Source organism: Acinonyx jubatus, chromosome B1 (genome assembly GCF_027475565.1).
Source record: "Acinonyx jubatus isolate Ajub_Pintada_27869175 chromosome B1, VMU_Ajub_asm_v1.0, whole genome shotgun sequence".
NCBI classification, from domain to species: domain Eukaryota; kingdom Metazoa; phylum Chordata; class Mammalia; order Carnivora; family Felidae; genus Acinonyx; species Acinonyx jubatus.
In genome coordinates, this window is record NC_069382.1 from 13,940,712 (window position 1) to 13,952,548 (window position 11,837).

The window sequence follows — 11,837 nt, forward strand, 5'->3', positions numbered from 1 at the left end:
ACTTTTTTCTGCCCCTCTGCTTTCTTATTCCCCCATTAGATTTTCTAACACTGGCCTTCGGGGCGACCCTTGGTAGGAATCCATAGGTACTTGCTAAAACGAAAGATGACTCCATCGACCCAGATATTCCTTACCACCTTGCAAGTTTTCCACCAACCTCTTCCTCCGATGGTGTTAAAGAAACTGCTTCGGGGCATTTGGGTGGCTCAGTTGGTTAAGCGTCCGACTTCAGCTCAGGTCATGATCTTGTGGTTCACAGGTTCAAGCCCCGCATCGAGCTCTGCTGGCAGCTCAGAGCCTGGAGACTGCTTCGGATTCTCTCTCTCTCTCTCTCTCTCTCTCTCTCAAATAAATAAAACATTTAAAAATAAAAAAAGGAAATTGCTTCATAAAAATTAATATTAGTCTCTGGTATGAAAATAGGAGGGGGCTTTGGTAGATATGGCTCATTTTCCATGGGAATTCTAGAAGTGGCTCTAACGTTTATAACCCTCTAGCTAGTACTTGCGATGTGAGCTGTTCTGTGGCCACTGCCTTTTGCAAGATGCAGCAGAATATAGAAGGCAAAGAAGCAAAGTCTTGACTTTTATAGATCAACCGTCCGGGTAGAGGATAATAGCAATAAGGGTAGAAGAATATTAGATAAGGAGCCAGGCTACCTCTGATCCAGGTAAGAAATTCTGCACAGGAAAGGGGAACTTGAAGGGAGGGTAGGAACCAAGGGAGTGGGACTCCTGGCACGTTTCCCCAAAGAAACCCCACGTCCTACCCCCGGGCCCCCCCCCCCCACCTCGGGCTGAACTGCAGACGGAAGGAGACTAGGGAGCAGATTCTGAAAAACGCAGGAGGCTTGGGGGTCCTTGAGCAAAGCGGCCCAGGGAAGCCGGAAGACATCCAGGGCACCCCTCCTCTCAGAATGCATGGACGAGCCACTGTGTCTGGGCCAGCGGACCTGAGACAGCGTCACAGAGAACACGGTACCCTAAGCAACGGGATGTTCCCCATGCATGAGCCAGGTGTGAGCACGGCAAGGAGAGCCCTCCGACTCTGCCACAGGGTGAGAAGGGTGAAGCAGTGGCCCACATGGACCTACAGGGACAAAAAACTGACCCCGGGGAACTCCTCACCTTGACCCCCACCTTCAGCCCCTGTCCCTCCACACCAGGTAAGCTCCCTGGAAGGGGTACTCAGAATCCTGACTGGACTGAAATTTAGTTTGCGTCAGTTGGTGACACGGGACCTTAAAACACAAAATGAATTCGATCATAGAAAAATAGTTACATTTCTTTGTGCGCCTTGGGTTTGTGGACTGAGGTTTGTACCTACTGAACTCGGTTCATCTGCAACGGTGTTATTTGCATAAACCAAAAAACCAATGATTACAATTGCCTCGTGACCAAATAAAACTTCAAAACATGTTTCGAAAGTGCATTTATTGAGTATAAACTATGTACCAGGTTTGACCTCTTCTCTTTATATATGTGATCTCATTTATTCCTTACAATTCTAGGTGCAGGTACCCCCACGTTGTGGTGAAGGAAACAAAGATTTAGAGAAGTTAAATAACTTTCTAAAGTAAACCCTACACCCAGTGTGGGGCTTGAACTTCTGACCCCGAGATAAAGAGTTGCAAGCTCTACTGCATGAACCAGCCAGGCACCAAGAGAAGTGAAATAATTTGCCCAAGGCCACACGAGATACATAATGGAGACAGAATTCAAACCCAGGAATGTCTGACTCCTAAATCAATATTCTGAACCCCTGGTTAGGCTACATTCTCTCCCCTGGCTTGGCTTCATGGATCTCTCCAGAAACGTTCCTTTCTACTGCCCCTGGTGTTTGTAGCTTCAAGGCAATCACACATTCATGTACCACAGCCCTGGGTACAAAGAAGCACAAAGTTCATATCCTTCCTGCTCCTAGTTACCAAATTGCCCAATAACTAAGTGGATTGCTGCCATAATCTCGGTGCCCGGATTTAACAAGTTTCAGCTCACTTTTGCAGCCACTCCACCCCGTGAGTTCATCAAAATTGCCGATTGATTAAACTTCACCAAGAAACAAAATGTGACAGGAGACCCGAGTCCTAGACCAGAAGTCAACAGACTATGTTCCTTGGTTTCCCATTTTTATCCTTCCATTCATTGATCGTTTGATCTTGGGCAATCACTTAACCACTCTGACCCTCGGTTTCTTCATCTGCAAAATAAATACAATCTTAAGGTCTCCTTCTAGCTCTAACTTTCCGTGATTCTGAAGAGTTGAGATCAAGTTTATTATTTTATGGGAAATTGAACTGTACTTCTCCAAACACTAACTATTCTCTGATCTCTATCTGTTTCTCGGTTCTAGAGTTAAATCTCCTTCTTTGTGGGATAAGTCACAGGTAAAGAATTTCACAAAGGGATGGGAAATTACACATAAAAATACCTTGTCTTATTAGCATTAGGAGAACCATGAAGACTAAAGATGAAACTGTTTTTAGCAAGACTCTTTATAACACTATATAAAGAAATACAAGAATTGCTGTAAAATGATTTTATCACTTTGGCTGTGATGTGGAGGAAAGACATCAACCTGATAATAAGATCTCACATAGGAAAATTGTCTTGTATCCTTTGCAACTGCTTACTACCATCCTTTAAAAATATTTTCTGGTATTTCGTGATCCTTCTCATATGACTGTTATCTCCATTTCCTTGAGTGTAAATTCTTTGATGCATTTAGTTTATTTCCCTTGCATGATATTGACCCTACTCAAATGTTTTATTATTCTCAAGGTGGACACATGACTTAGACCTATGCAACTGGAATATTTCATACCCCTGTCTAGAGTGTTTATTAAGGATAAATGGATTACCAGCAGAACTCAGGACATGGTCAGGAACTATCAAGAAAGAGATATTCTTAGTTTGCTAAACTAGAGACGACGTACATGCCGTGAGCTGCTCAAAACCACCTTGCCACGATGTAGGAAGAGCTTGCCCGAGATTGAAGTTGACACAGAGAAAGCAAAGTTTAGAGATGAAAAGTAACAGGTTTCCTGATTGTATTATTCGAGTACCTGGATCCCATGGTCTACTTCCTGGTCTGTCAAGAGCACAGCCAATAAATCCCCTTTGTGTTTAAGCAGAAGCCATTTTAAATCTTTTTTTTTTTTTTTTGTCACTTGCAATGGAAATTAATCAAACTAGAATTTATGAGCCTGTAGACAAAGTCCATAATTCTCCCCTTCTTCACATCAGCAGATGCCTAAGGGTCTTTCTAAAATTGAGATAATTGCTTTGCCACAGGAAAAGGTGAAGTGGAATCGGATATCTGACTTTCATCTACATGCTGATTTTGGAAACTAACCCCATGAAAGACGTAACTTCACAATCTTATTTAATTCTCGAAGCAGCAAACAAATTGATTGACACTTATTTATGTTAAGGATGAATGTACAAACAAATAGCACCACCCCTGCAGGTTAGTAGGAACACTTCAGAATTTTCCACCTGCTGCCAAGTTACCATGAGTGATGGCATTTTCTCTTAAAGCCAGACTTTTTTTTTTAAGTTTATTTATTTTGAGAGAGAGAGAGAGAGAGAGAGAGAGAGAGAGAGAGAGTGTGGGGGGAAGGGAGAGAGAAAGGGAGAGAGAGAATCCCAAGCAGGCTGAACGCTGCCAGGATGGAGCCCGACGCAGGGCTCGCACCTATGAACCGTGAGATCATGATCGGAGCCAAAATTGAGAGCTGGACGGACGCTCAACCAACTGAGCCACCCAGGAACCCCAAAGCCAGACTTTGTGAATGCCCAAATATCTGCCTATGGTCTCTCTTCCAGAATTTTCTTACATGACATGGGACTCAAGAGTAATTGTCTACAATTGAGAGACTATGAAATCAAAGATTAAGTATAATATTTAAATGCATTATAAAATGTATTTAAAAATGCATTGTTAAGTGATTCTGTGTCTCCCTCTCTCTCTGCCCCTCCCCCGCTCATGCTCTGTCTCTCTCTGTCAAAAATAAACATTAACAAAAAATAATGTATCTCTCTATTAGCTCCTTTCAGTCACAGATGCACGTGCTCAAGCTACTCCCATCTTAATAAAAGCTGCCTGGACCCCACATCCTTTCTCAGCTTCTTGGCTCTCCTCTCCTTCATGGTCAACCGACTCCTTTCCCTACCCCTGAACTCACTCCAATGTCCCCATCACTCCACCCAAATTGCTTTTGCTAAGCTCATCAATGGTCCCAGCCTCTAAATCCCACTGTTCAACAGCAGTATTCCTCTTCCTTGATTTCTCCCAGCTACTGATGCAGGGGAGCACTCTCTTCCTAAAACATTCTCTTCTTTGACTTTTCTGGGTAAAAGTTTTTCCTTCACTGTGGAATGTTTCTCAAGTGAAGCCATAACCTCGGCAGGGACATTGGCTGGAGCATTTGTTTGACACCGACCCCTGCCCTCCACACGCAGACCTTCATGTCGAACGCTTCCCTAGTCCTTTGCTCGTTTCCGCAGTCGCCCTCAGGAGCACGCGTCCATCCTCGCAGGTCGCTGCATGGGGCGGCCATCTTGCACAAAGGCCAGCTTGCCACTGGAGTTTTTACTGGATTTCTTCAGAGACACAGTGTAGCAGCAGTTTTAATGAACGTGCTTCTGCTTGTAGTGGAAAACTTAATCTCATGAAATTCAGAGAATTTCAGCCACTTGTGGCTCAAAACTCAATTTTGGGGTGGTGGTGGGTATTTCTCAGTTGTTTTTTTTTTAAGATCCACCCCCCCCCCGCCCCTGCCGACCAGGTTTCTAGTGGGGTGGGGGTGGGGGGAGAGGCTTGGGTATCATCCAGCATTGTCTCTGTGCTTCGTTCTTTCCTTGCTTTCTTCCCTGTAGGATCTACTCGGAGTGAACTGTCTGATCTCCCAATACAAGTGGTGCACCTTGGTCTTTGGCAAGGAGTTTGAGAGCAGTCACCCTACTGAATGGCCCAACCGGGATCTCAGGGGCCTGATGACTTGTTTAGAACTAGCTGCTGCCTCCTTCGCAACTTGGACCATCCAAACCTCTAGCCTCTTTTGGGTCATGATGCCTGAGGGGCACTGTGGCTTTTCTCTCTCTGGGCCTTTACACACACACACACACACACACACACACACACACACACACAAATTTTTTTGTAATGCTTATTTATTTTTGAGAGAGACAGAGTGCCAGCAGGGGAGGAGCAGAGAGAGGGAGACACAGAATCCGAAGTGGGCTCCAGGCTCTGAACTGTTAGCACAGACCCCGACACCGGGCTTGAACTCACAAACTGCGAGATCATGACCTGAGCTGAGGTTGGACGCTCAACCGACTGAGCCACCTAGGCGCCCCATCTCTGGAACTTTTTGGATTCCTCCCTCCTGGACCTGGGAGAGACAAGTGTGTGTATGTGCTGGGGGGAAGGAAGGGAGCTGAATAACTGGTTATCAGAACAATAAAAGGGCCCCTCTGTGCTCATTCCTACCCTTCTAAAGGCCAACCCAAGGTGGCTCAGGACACCAAATGGACCGTCTTCTCCCAGAGGTCCAGGCAGGGCCAACATTCCCTCCTCACCTTCTCCTCCACTCACACCGATTTTCCTGAATTCTCTTAACTTTTTTCTCTGCATCTTTCCGACAGCCCAGAAAGGAATTGATCTCCACATGGTGAAAAGACTTATTTTCTCTAAAAAATATATACCATTCTTCTTAACTTTGTGGTCCATGGTCTGTGCCCTGAATCTTTATATGTAAAGTCAGCTTTTTAAAAATGAAAACGAAAAATGCTTTTCTGTCAAGCACCTGGCTCTTGAAAAGTGGCTTTCAGACCACATTGCTTTTATTACAACTTAAAACAAATCATTTCGGAATTCAGGCACTACTTGTTCTCCCTTCAAGTCAATGAAACCAATAGGTAGAGGGCTACACGGCAACAAGAAAATTAGTGGGGAAATTGTTGGCTTAAAATGCACACATATGACCTAGGTATGTAATCATGGCTTCTTTTACTTGCTGTCTTCCCCATGCCAACTAATTCACGAAAGCAAAAACGATAAAACTTCTCGTCTTTTAAACTGCCAGATTTCTGCAGCTTTTCATCTCTCTCAAGTTTCAGAAATTCGCAGTGAAAAGGAGAAAAGGAGCAAAATTAGAAGCAAAATCTCAGGCTTCAAAACCCTTTTGTGTCTCTGCCTTTCCGGTTTCATTTGGTACGGCAGGAAAGCGGGCAGTAAGCTTTTCGTGTGAGTTGGATGTTGATGGTTTCAGCATGTATACAAACGTTAAAAAAAAAAAAAAATCTTATCTAGGGGCGCCTGGCTGTTTCAGTCAGAAGAGCATGCAACTCTTGATCTCGAGTCCTGAGTTCAAGCCCCACCTTGGGTAAAGAGATTAAATAAATAAAACTTAAGGAAAAAAAAATCTTCTCCAGTTTAGGTCACTTTTTTGGCTTGGTTTTTCTGATACAAGCGTTTTTGAATCAAAGTCCACATTTAGTGAGAGGAAAATTTTTTACTTTGTAACGTATCATTATTACATAGGACTTATTTGCACTTATTAAAGTGTATTCATCTTGAAGACACATATACCTGAACTTGGAAGCGTTAACAATAAGCAAGTCGGAAGTAAAAGTGCGAAGCGTGGACGGTATAAAGTAGAAAAGAAATGCAAGGGGGAAGAGGCTCTAAAGGGGAAAGGTTCGGGGGAGAAACTGGCACTTTTCCATGCCGCCTCCTGGCTATTTGTCCAGCTGGGGGTTCGTTTGTCCCTTTAAGGAAATACTACGACCGTCCTCGGGGCACAGTTATGACCAAAACCCAACGCGAGAGGAAGCCCGCACCGCCCGGGTTGCGCTGCGGAAACCTAACCCAACCCTGCGGGGCAAGGGCGAGTTTCGGACTCCGCGTGCGACAGCGATCTGGGTTAATCGTCTGACTTCACTATCATCATCGTTACTATTTAACATGGTGACTATTTCACATTCCTAAAAGCCCCGCGTCCAGGACGGCCTCCCAATGCTTCGCTCGTCTACACTGAAAACAGCGCTGGAAGCTGTTTTCTGACAAGATCAAAAAGATGGAGGCGGGCTTTTGTTCACCTCGGCCCCCCTCCAAACAAGCGTCTTCGGGCGGAGACGCGCGCACCGCGCGCCCGACCGGCGGCTCGGGCTCTGCGAGGACGCGGCGGCACGCGAGGACCTGGCCCGGCCCGGCCCCCACCCTCTCCGCCGCCCCGCCTCCCCCGCCTCCACGCCCAGCGCCGGAGGGAGGGAGACGGCGGGAGCGCGCGCGGCGTCACAAAGCCGAGCCGGGACGCAAGCGTTGGCGCCGGAGACCGGGGCGCCCCGGGGGAAGCCACTGGCGGCCCGCCCTCGCGGGGCGGGAGGCGCGAGCGCTCGCCCCCCCCCCCCCCCGCGCTCGCCCCTCCGCCTCCCGGCCGGGCCGCGGCGCGGCAGCTCGGGCGCCGCAAAGCGTCCTGGGAGAGCCGGCTCGCGCCGGAAGGACGCGCGGGCGCTCGGCGGCGGCGAGGTTATAAAAGGGAAGGAGCCGGCGGCGGGCGGAAGTGGGCGGTTCGGCTGCTCCGGGCGCTGTTGTTTGGCGTCTCGGCCTCCCGAGGGGCGTTCTCTGGAGGGCCGCCGGTGCAGGCCGCAGTGACAGGGCCGCTCGCCCCCGCGCACCCCGCCTCTTTCCCGGTGCAGCGTCCGCTCGCGGCCTCCGCGACCCGCAGGCCCAACATGGCGCAGGAGGTGTCGGAGTACCTGAGCCAGAACCCGCGGGTGGCCGCCTGGGTGGAGGCGCTGCGCTGCGACGGCGAGACTGACAAACACTGGCGCCACCGCCGGGAGTTTCTGCTCCGCAACGCCGGGGACCTGGCCCCGACTGGCGGCGCTGCCGCCGCCAACACGGAGGAAGCTGCGGACGCCGAGAGCGGGACCCGCAATCGGCAGCTGCAGCAGCTCATCTCCTTTTCCATGGCCTGGGCGAACCACGTCTTCCTCGGGTGCCGGTGAGTGAGGAAGAGTCTCCGACCGGCTCTCCCCGTTTTGTCTGCCGCCCCCGGGCTGGGGCCCGGAGCCTCAGCGGGGAGGGGGAAGTTGTGAAGCGCGGGAATCTGCGGAACTGGCCCCCCTTTAAGGGGGAGAAGGGCGTCTCAGCCAGAAGCCGACATGATTAACAGCCTGCCGTCCCTCCCCCGCCCCGCGGTGGGTGGGGGGCTGCTGGTAGGGTCGTTGGTTGACATTGCTCTCGTGGATGGACACCGAAGTTTAAGGGTTGGTGAGCAAGGACCCCGCCTCCCAGGATCCGGGGCATTTGTTTCTGGGTTCCAGGAAACCGAAAGTTCCTGGCGGTTGGTACACTTTCTTGATTACGACCAGGAAATGCCGTTCCTGTGGCCTGTTTTTGCACAGCAGCAGGAGTAGCTGGGGGGAAACACTTTTTAAAAGTGCCTTTTTCTTTTTTCAGGTACCCACAAAAAGTTATGGATAAAATACTTAGTATGGCTGAAGGCATCAAAGTGACAGGTGCTCCAATCCATACCACAAGAGACGAACTGGTTGCCAAGGTGAAGAAAAGAGGGATATCGAGTAGCAATGGTTAGCAGATCATAGATGTGAACATACATAGGAGTTTAGAACATAAGTTTGATGTAATTAGGATTTACTGTTATTACTAATTTTTTTAACAAGCTAGAATTTATACACTGTTATTAATCAAGTTGGAATGTTAAACCTAAATCCTGTGTTTGTGTGTTTTAGGCCCTGGTTTTGATAGTCTCCTTTGACTGCTTTAGATTTTCAAGTGTCATATGTTGTCTGTGCTGTTGATTTTTTAATAGTAGAAGTTAATGATGTTATTCGACACTGTTTTGAGAAATTAACGAAGTTATTCCACACTTTTTTAAAGAAACTGCAAGCCCTGAAATACGTTCGCCTTGTGCCTTTATTTAACAAGTATCTGTCTTGTAAACTTTCAGCTGATCTGTATGAGCTAGAGTTAGTCACATATCTGTTTTCCTTCTTTTTAGAAGGGGTAGAAGAGCCGGCGAAAAAACGAATCATGGAAGGGAAAAACAATTCCACGGTTGAGCAAGATCATGCAAAAATTTCTGCCAAAACAGAACGTGCATCAGCTCAGCAGGAAAACAGCTCGACATGTACAGGGTCATCCACCAAATCAGAGAGCAGTGGAAACTCCACTCGAAGCTCTGCCACCTCAAGTCAGAATAGCTCTACAAGTGATGGAGACCGGTCTCTTTCCAGCCAAAGTAGTAGCAGCGTTTCCTCTCAGGTAACAGTGGCAGGGTCTGGAAAGGCTTCTGAGTCAGAAGCTCCAGATAAACATGGTTCAGCCTCGTTTGTTTCTTCGTTGTTGAAATCCAGTGTGAATAGTCATGTGACCCAGTCTGCTGATTCCAGACAACAGAGTGGATCACCTAAAAAGAGTGCTTTGGAAGGCTCTTCACTCTCAGCTTCTCAAAGCATCTCAGAGATCGAGGTGCCCTTGTTGGGCTCCTCCGGAAGCCCAGAAGGAGAGTTGCCACTGTTGTCTTCTAAACCTAGTTCAGAGACAGCTTCAGGTGGGTTAACTTCCAAAACTAGTTCAGAGGCAAGTGTTTCCTCCTCTGCTTCTAAAAATAGTTCCTCATCAGGCATATCCTTGCTCACTCCCAAAAGCAGCACATCCACACCTGCATCGCTGCTGACTTCCAAAAGCACTTCGCAGGTAGCCGCGTCGCTGTTAGCTTCCAAAAGCAGCTCCCAAACCAGTGGATCTCTAGTTTCCAAAAGCCCTTCCTTAGCAGGTGTGTCCCAGCTGGCCTCTAAGATTAGTTCTCAGACGAGCACGTCACAGTTGCCTTCCAAAAGTACTTCGCAGTCCAGCGAGAGTTCTGTTAAATTCTCTTGTTGCAAGTTAACTAATGAAGATGTGAAACAGAAACAACCTTTTTTCAATAGACTGTATAAAACGGTGGCGTGGAAGCTGGTGGCCGTTGGCGGCTTTAGTCCCAACGTGAATCACGGAGAGCTCCTAAATGCGGCCATAGAGGCTCTGAAGGCCACACTGGATGTGTTTTTTGTTCCGCTAAAAGAACTGGCAGATCTGCCTCAAAACAAAAGCTCTCAAGAAAGCATTGTCTGTGAATTGAGGTGCAAGTCTGTGTATTTGGGCACCGGCTGTGGAAAAAGCAAAGAGAATGCAAAAGCTGTTGCATCAAGAGAAGCACTGAAGTTATTTCTCAAGAAGAAAGTAGTGGTAAAGATCTGTAAAAGGAAATACAGAGGCAGTGAAATAGAAGACCTGGTCCTCCTCGATGAAGAGTCAAGGCCTGTAAACTTACCTCCAGCATTAAAACATCCTCAAGAATTACTATAATTTGCCCAAAATACCACTGCAGATGATGTCTGGTATTTGAAGAGAAAAACTGGCTTACTTTTGTATAATACGAAACACAGGCTTTCACAAATTTTGTATTGCTTTTTTCCAGTTTTGCAGAAAATTTACATTCTAGTTCTCTTCGCACAGTAGAAGTTGTAAATAATTTATGAATGACAGTACATATTAAGAAGTATGCGTTAACAGCATACCAGTATGCTGTTTTATTTGCTGAAGAAAATACTGTCTTCTATTTTTAATGATCCGTTAGGTACGATGTGTAGTTCTGTAGAATCTTAAAACTTTTGTACTACTTTCAATTTGGTGAAAATGTATTAAGTTGTCTACCATGCTTTCCCCACCCCCAGCTGAATAAACCTCCACATCAAAGAAAAGGGGACCATAGTATTTGAATGTTTGAAAGTCTGTGAAGCTTAAGGTTTTAAGAATGTTGCCCATGATACTGAACATGTCTTGTTAAAGAATAAAAGAAAAAATAGTTGCCTCAGACTATTTTTATGAGAAGTTGTAAGCATTTTTTAGATATAAAGCAGTATAAAGTACTTAAGGTTATTTTATTCTGAAGTTGTTTAAAATTCACCATGATTTTGACCGCTGCAGATTCTTTAAGTGGGTTAATTTATGTTTGAGGTAAAATACAATTTACACTTTTTCTTAAAGACATAAATGTGGGTTTCTATATTAAGCATATTTTGTGACTACTATTAACAGATTGATTTGTTTAGATATTAAATGCTTTAAGCTATTTTACCTTTTCAAGAAGTCGTGTTTTTTTTCACCCCCCCCTCTAAGTCAGAACCAAATCCTGCAAATGGGCTTCCCACTACTAGTCATTATAAATTACAGCCGGGTTATTTTTCATAGCTGATAGGCAACTTTTTATGGATAGAGAAAATACAGTTTGCAAATCTAGAACTAGATGGTTTTTTGTTTTGTTTTTTTTTTTTTAACAAATCTCCTAGAAGAATACTGGGAACAATGGAGAGCCATGCTGAGCTCTACCGAGCTCGTCCAGTTGCATGACATTTGTTAGTAATGAAATGGAATCCTATGCCTGACATGATTCTGATTGTATTACTCTATTGTGTGTTCTCTTTCATTTTTCTTCAAACTCTGGCCCAAGTTGTTATCTTTCTGGCCTTCTATCTAGCTGCTGCACTTTGAGCAGTAGTAATAATGTCCTGAGAAAAACCAAGAAATGACCATTTATGTGCCTGGTATATTGGAGTAGGAAAATTGAACATAAGTAGTATCATTTTAAGGATGAAGTTATTTCTATTTTCTATTCTAGAAATAGACAAGGATACTTACACATTCGAAATGATCACCTTTCGCTTTACCAGATAATCTTTAAAAATGACTCCATATTGAGGATATAAAATTAGATACCAAAGTCCATATTCTGTAAATAGGTTGCCTTCATATGTTGTGAGAAG

General features: G+C 45.9%; 1 protein-coding gene across 2 annotated transcripts; it reads left to right on the plus strand.

The window, feature by feature from the left end:
- The first annotated feature begins 7,401 nt into the window (after positions 1 to 7,401).
- Positions 7,402 to 11,163, plus strand: CDKN2AIP (CDKN2A interacting protein). 2 transcript variants are annotated; one of them, XM_027077079.2, is made up of 3 exons: positions 7,402 to 8,011; positions 8,470 to 8,569; positions 9,032 to 9,175. In XM_027077079.2, the coding sequence occupies exons 1-3, from the start codon at positions 7,740 to 7,742 to the stop codon at positions 9,038 to 9,040; spliced, it is 381 nt and encodes a 126-aa protein (XP_026932880.1). In that variant the 5' UTR covers positions 7,402 to 7,739; the 3' UTR covers positions 9,041 to 9,175. The 2 variants fall into 2 exon arrangements, with proteins under 2 accessions (XP_026932880.1, XP_026932878.2); XM_027077077.2 differs by having other exon boundaries at positions 7,413 to 8,011; positions 8,470 to 8,600; positions 9,032 to 11,163.
- Positions 11,164 to 11,837: the final 674 nt, after the last annotated feature.

Excerpts from the sequence above, each read along its gene's own strand:
- CDKN2AIP (XM_027077077.2), top strand. The coding sequence starts at position 7,740 with ATGGCGCAGGAGGTGTCGGAGTACCTGAGCCAGAACCCGCGGGTGGCC. Across the intron at positions 8,012-8,469 it reads CACGTCTTCCTCGGGTGCCG|GTACCCACAAAAAGTTATGG; the intron begins GTGAGTGAGGAA and ends TTCTTTTTTCAG. Across the intron at positions 8,601-9,031 it reads AGGGATATCGAGTAGCAATG|AAGGGGTAGAAGAGCCGGCG; the intron begins GTTAGCAGATCA and ends CCTTCTTTTTAG.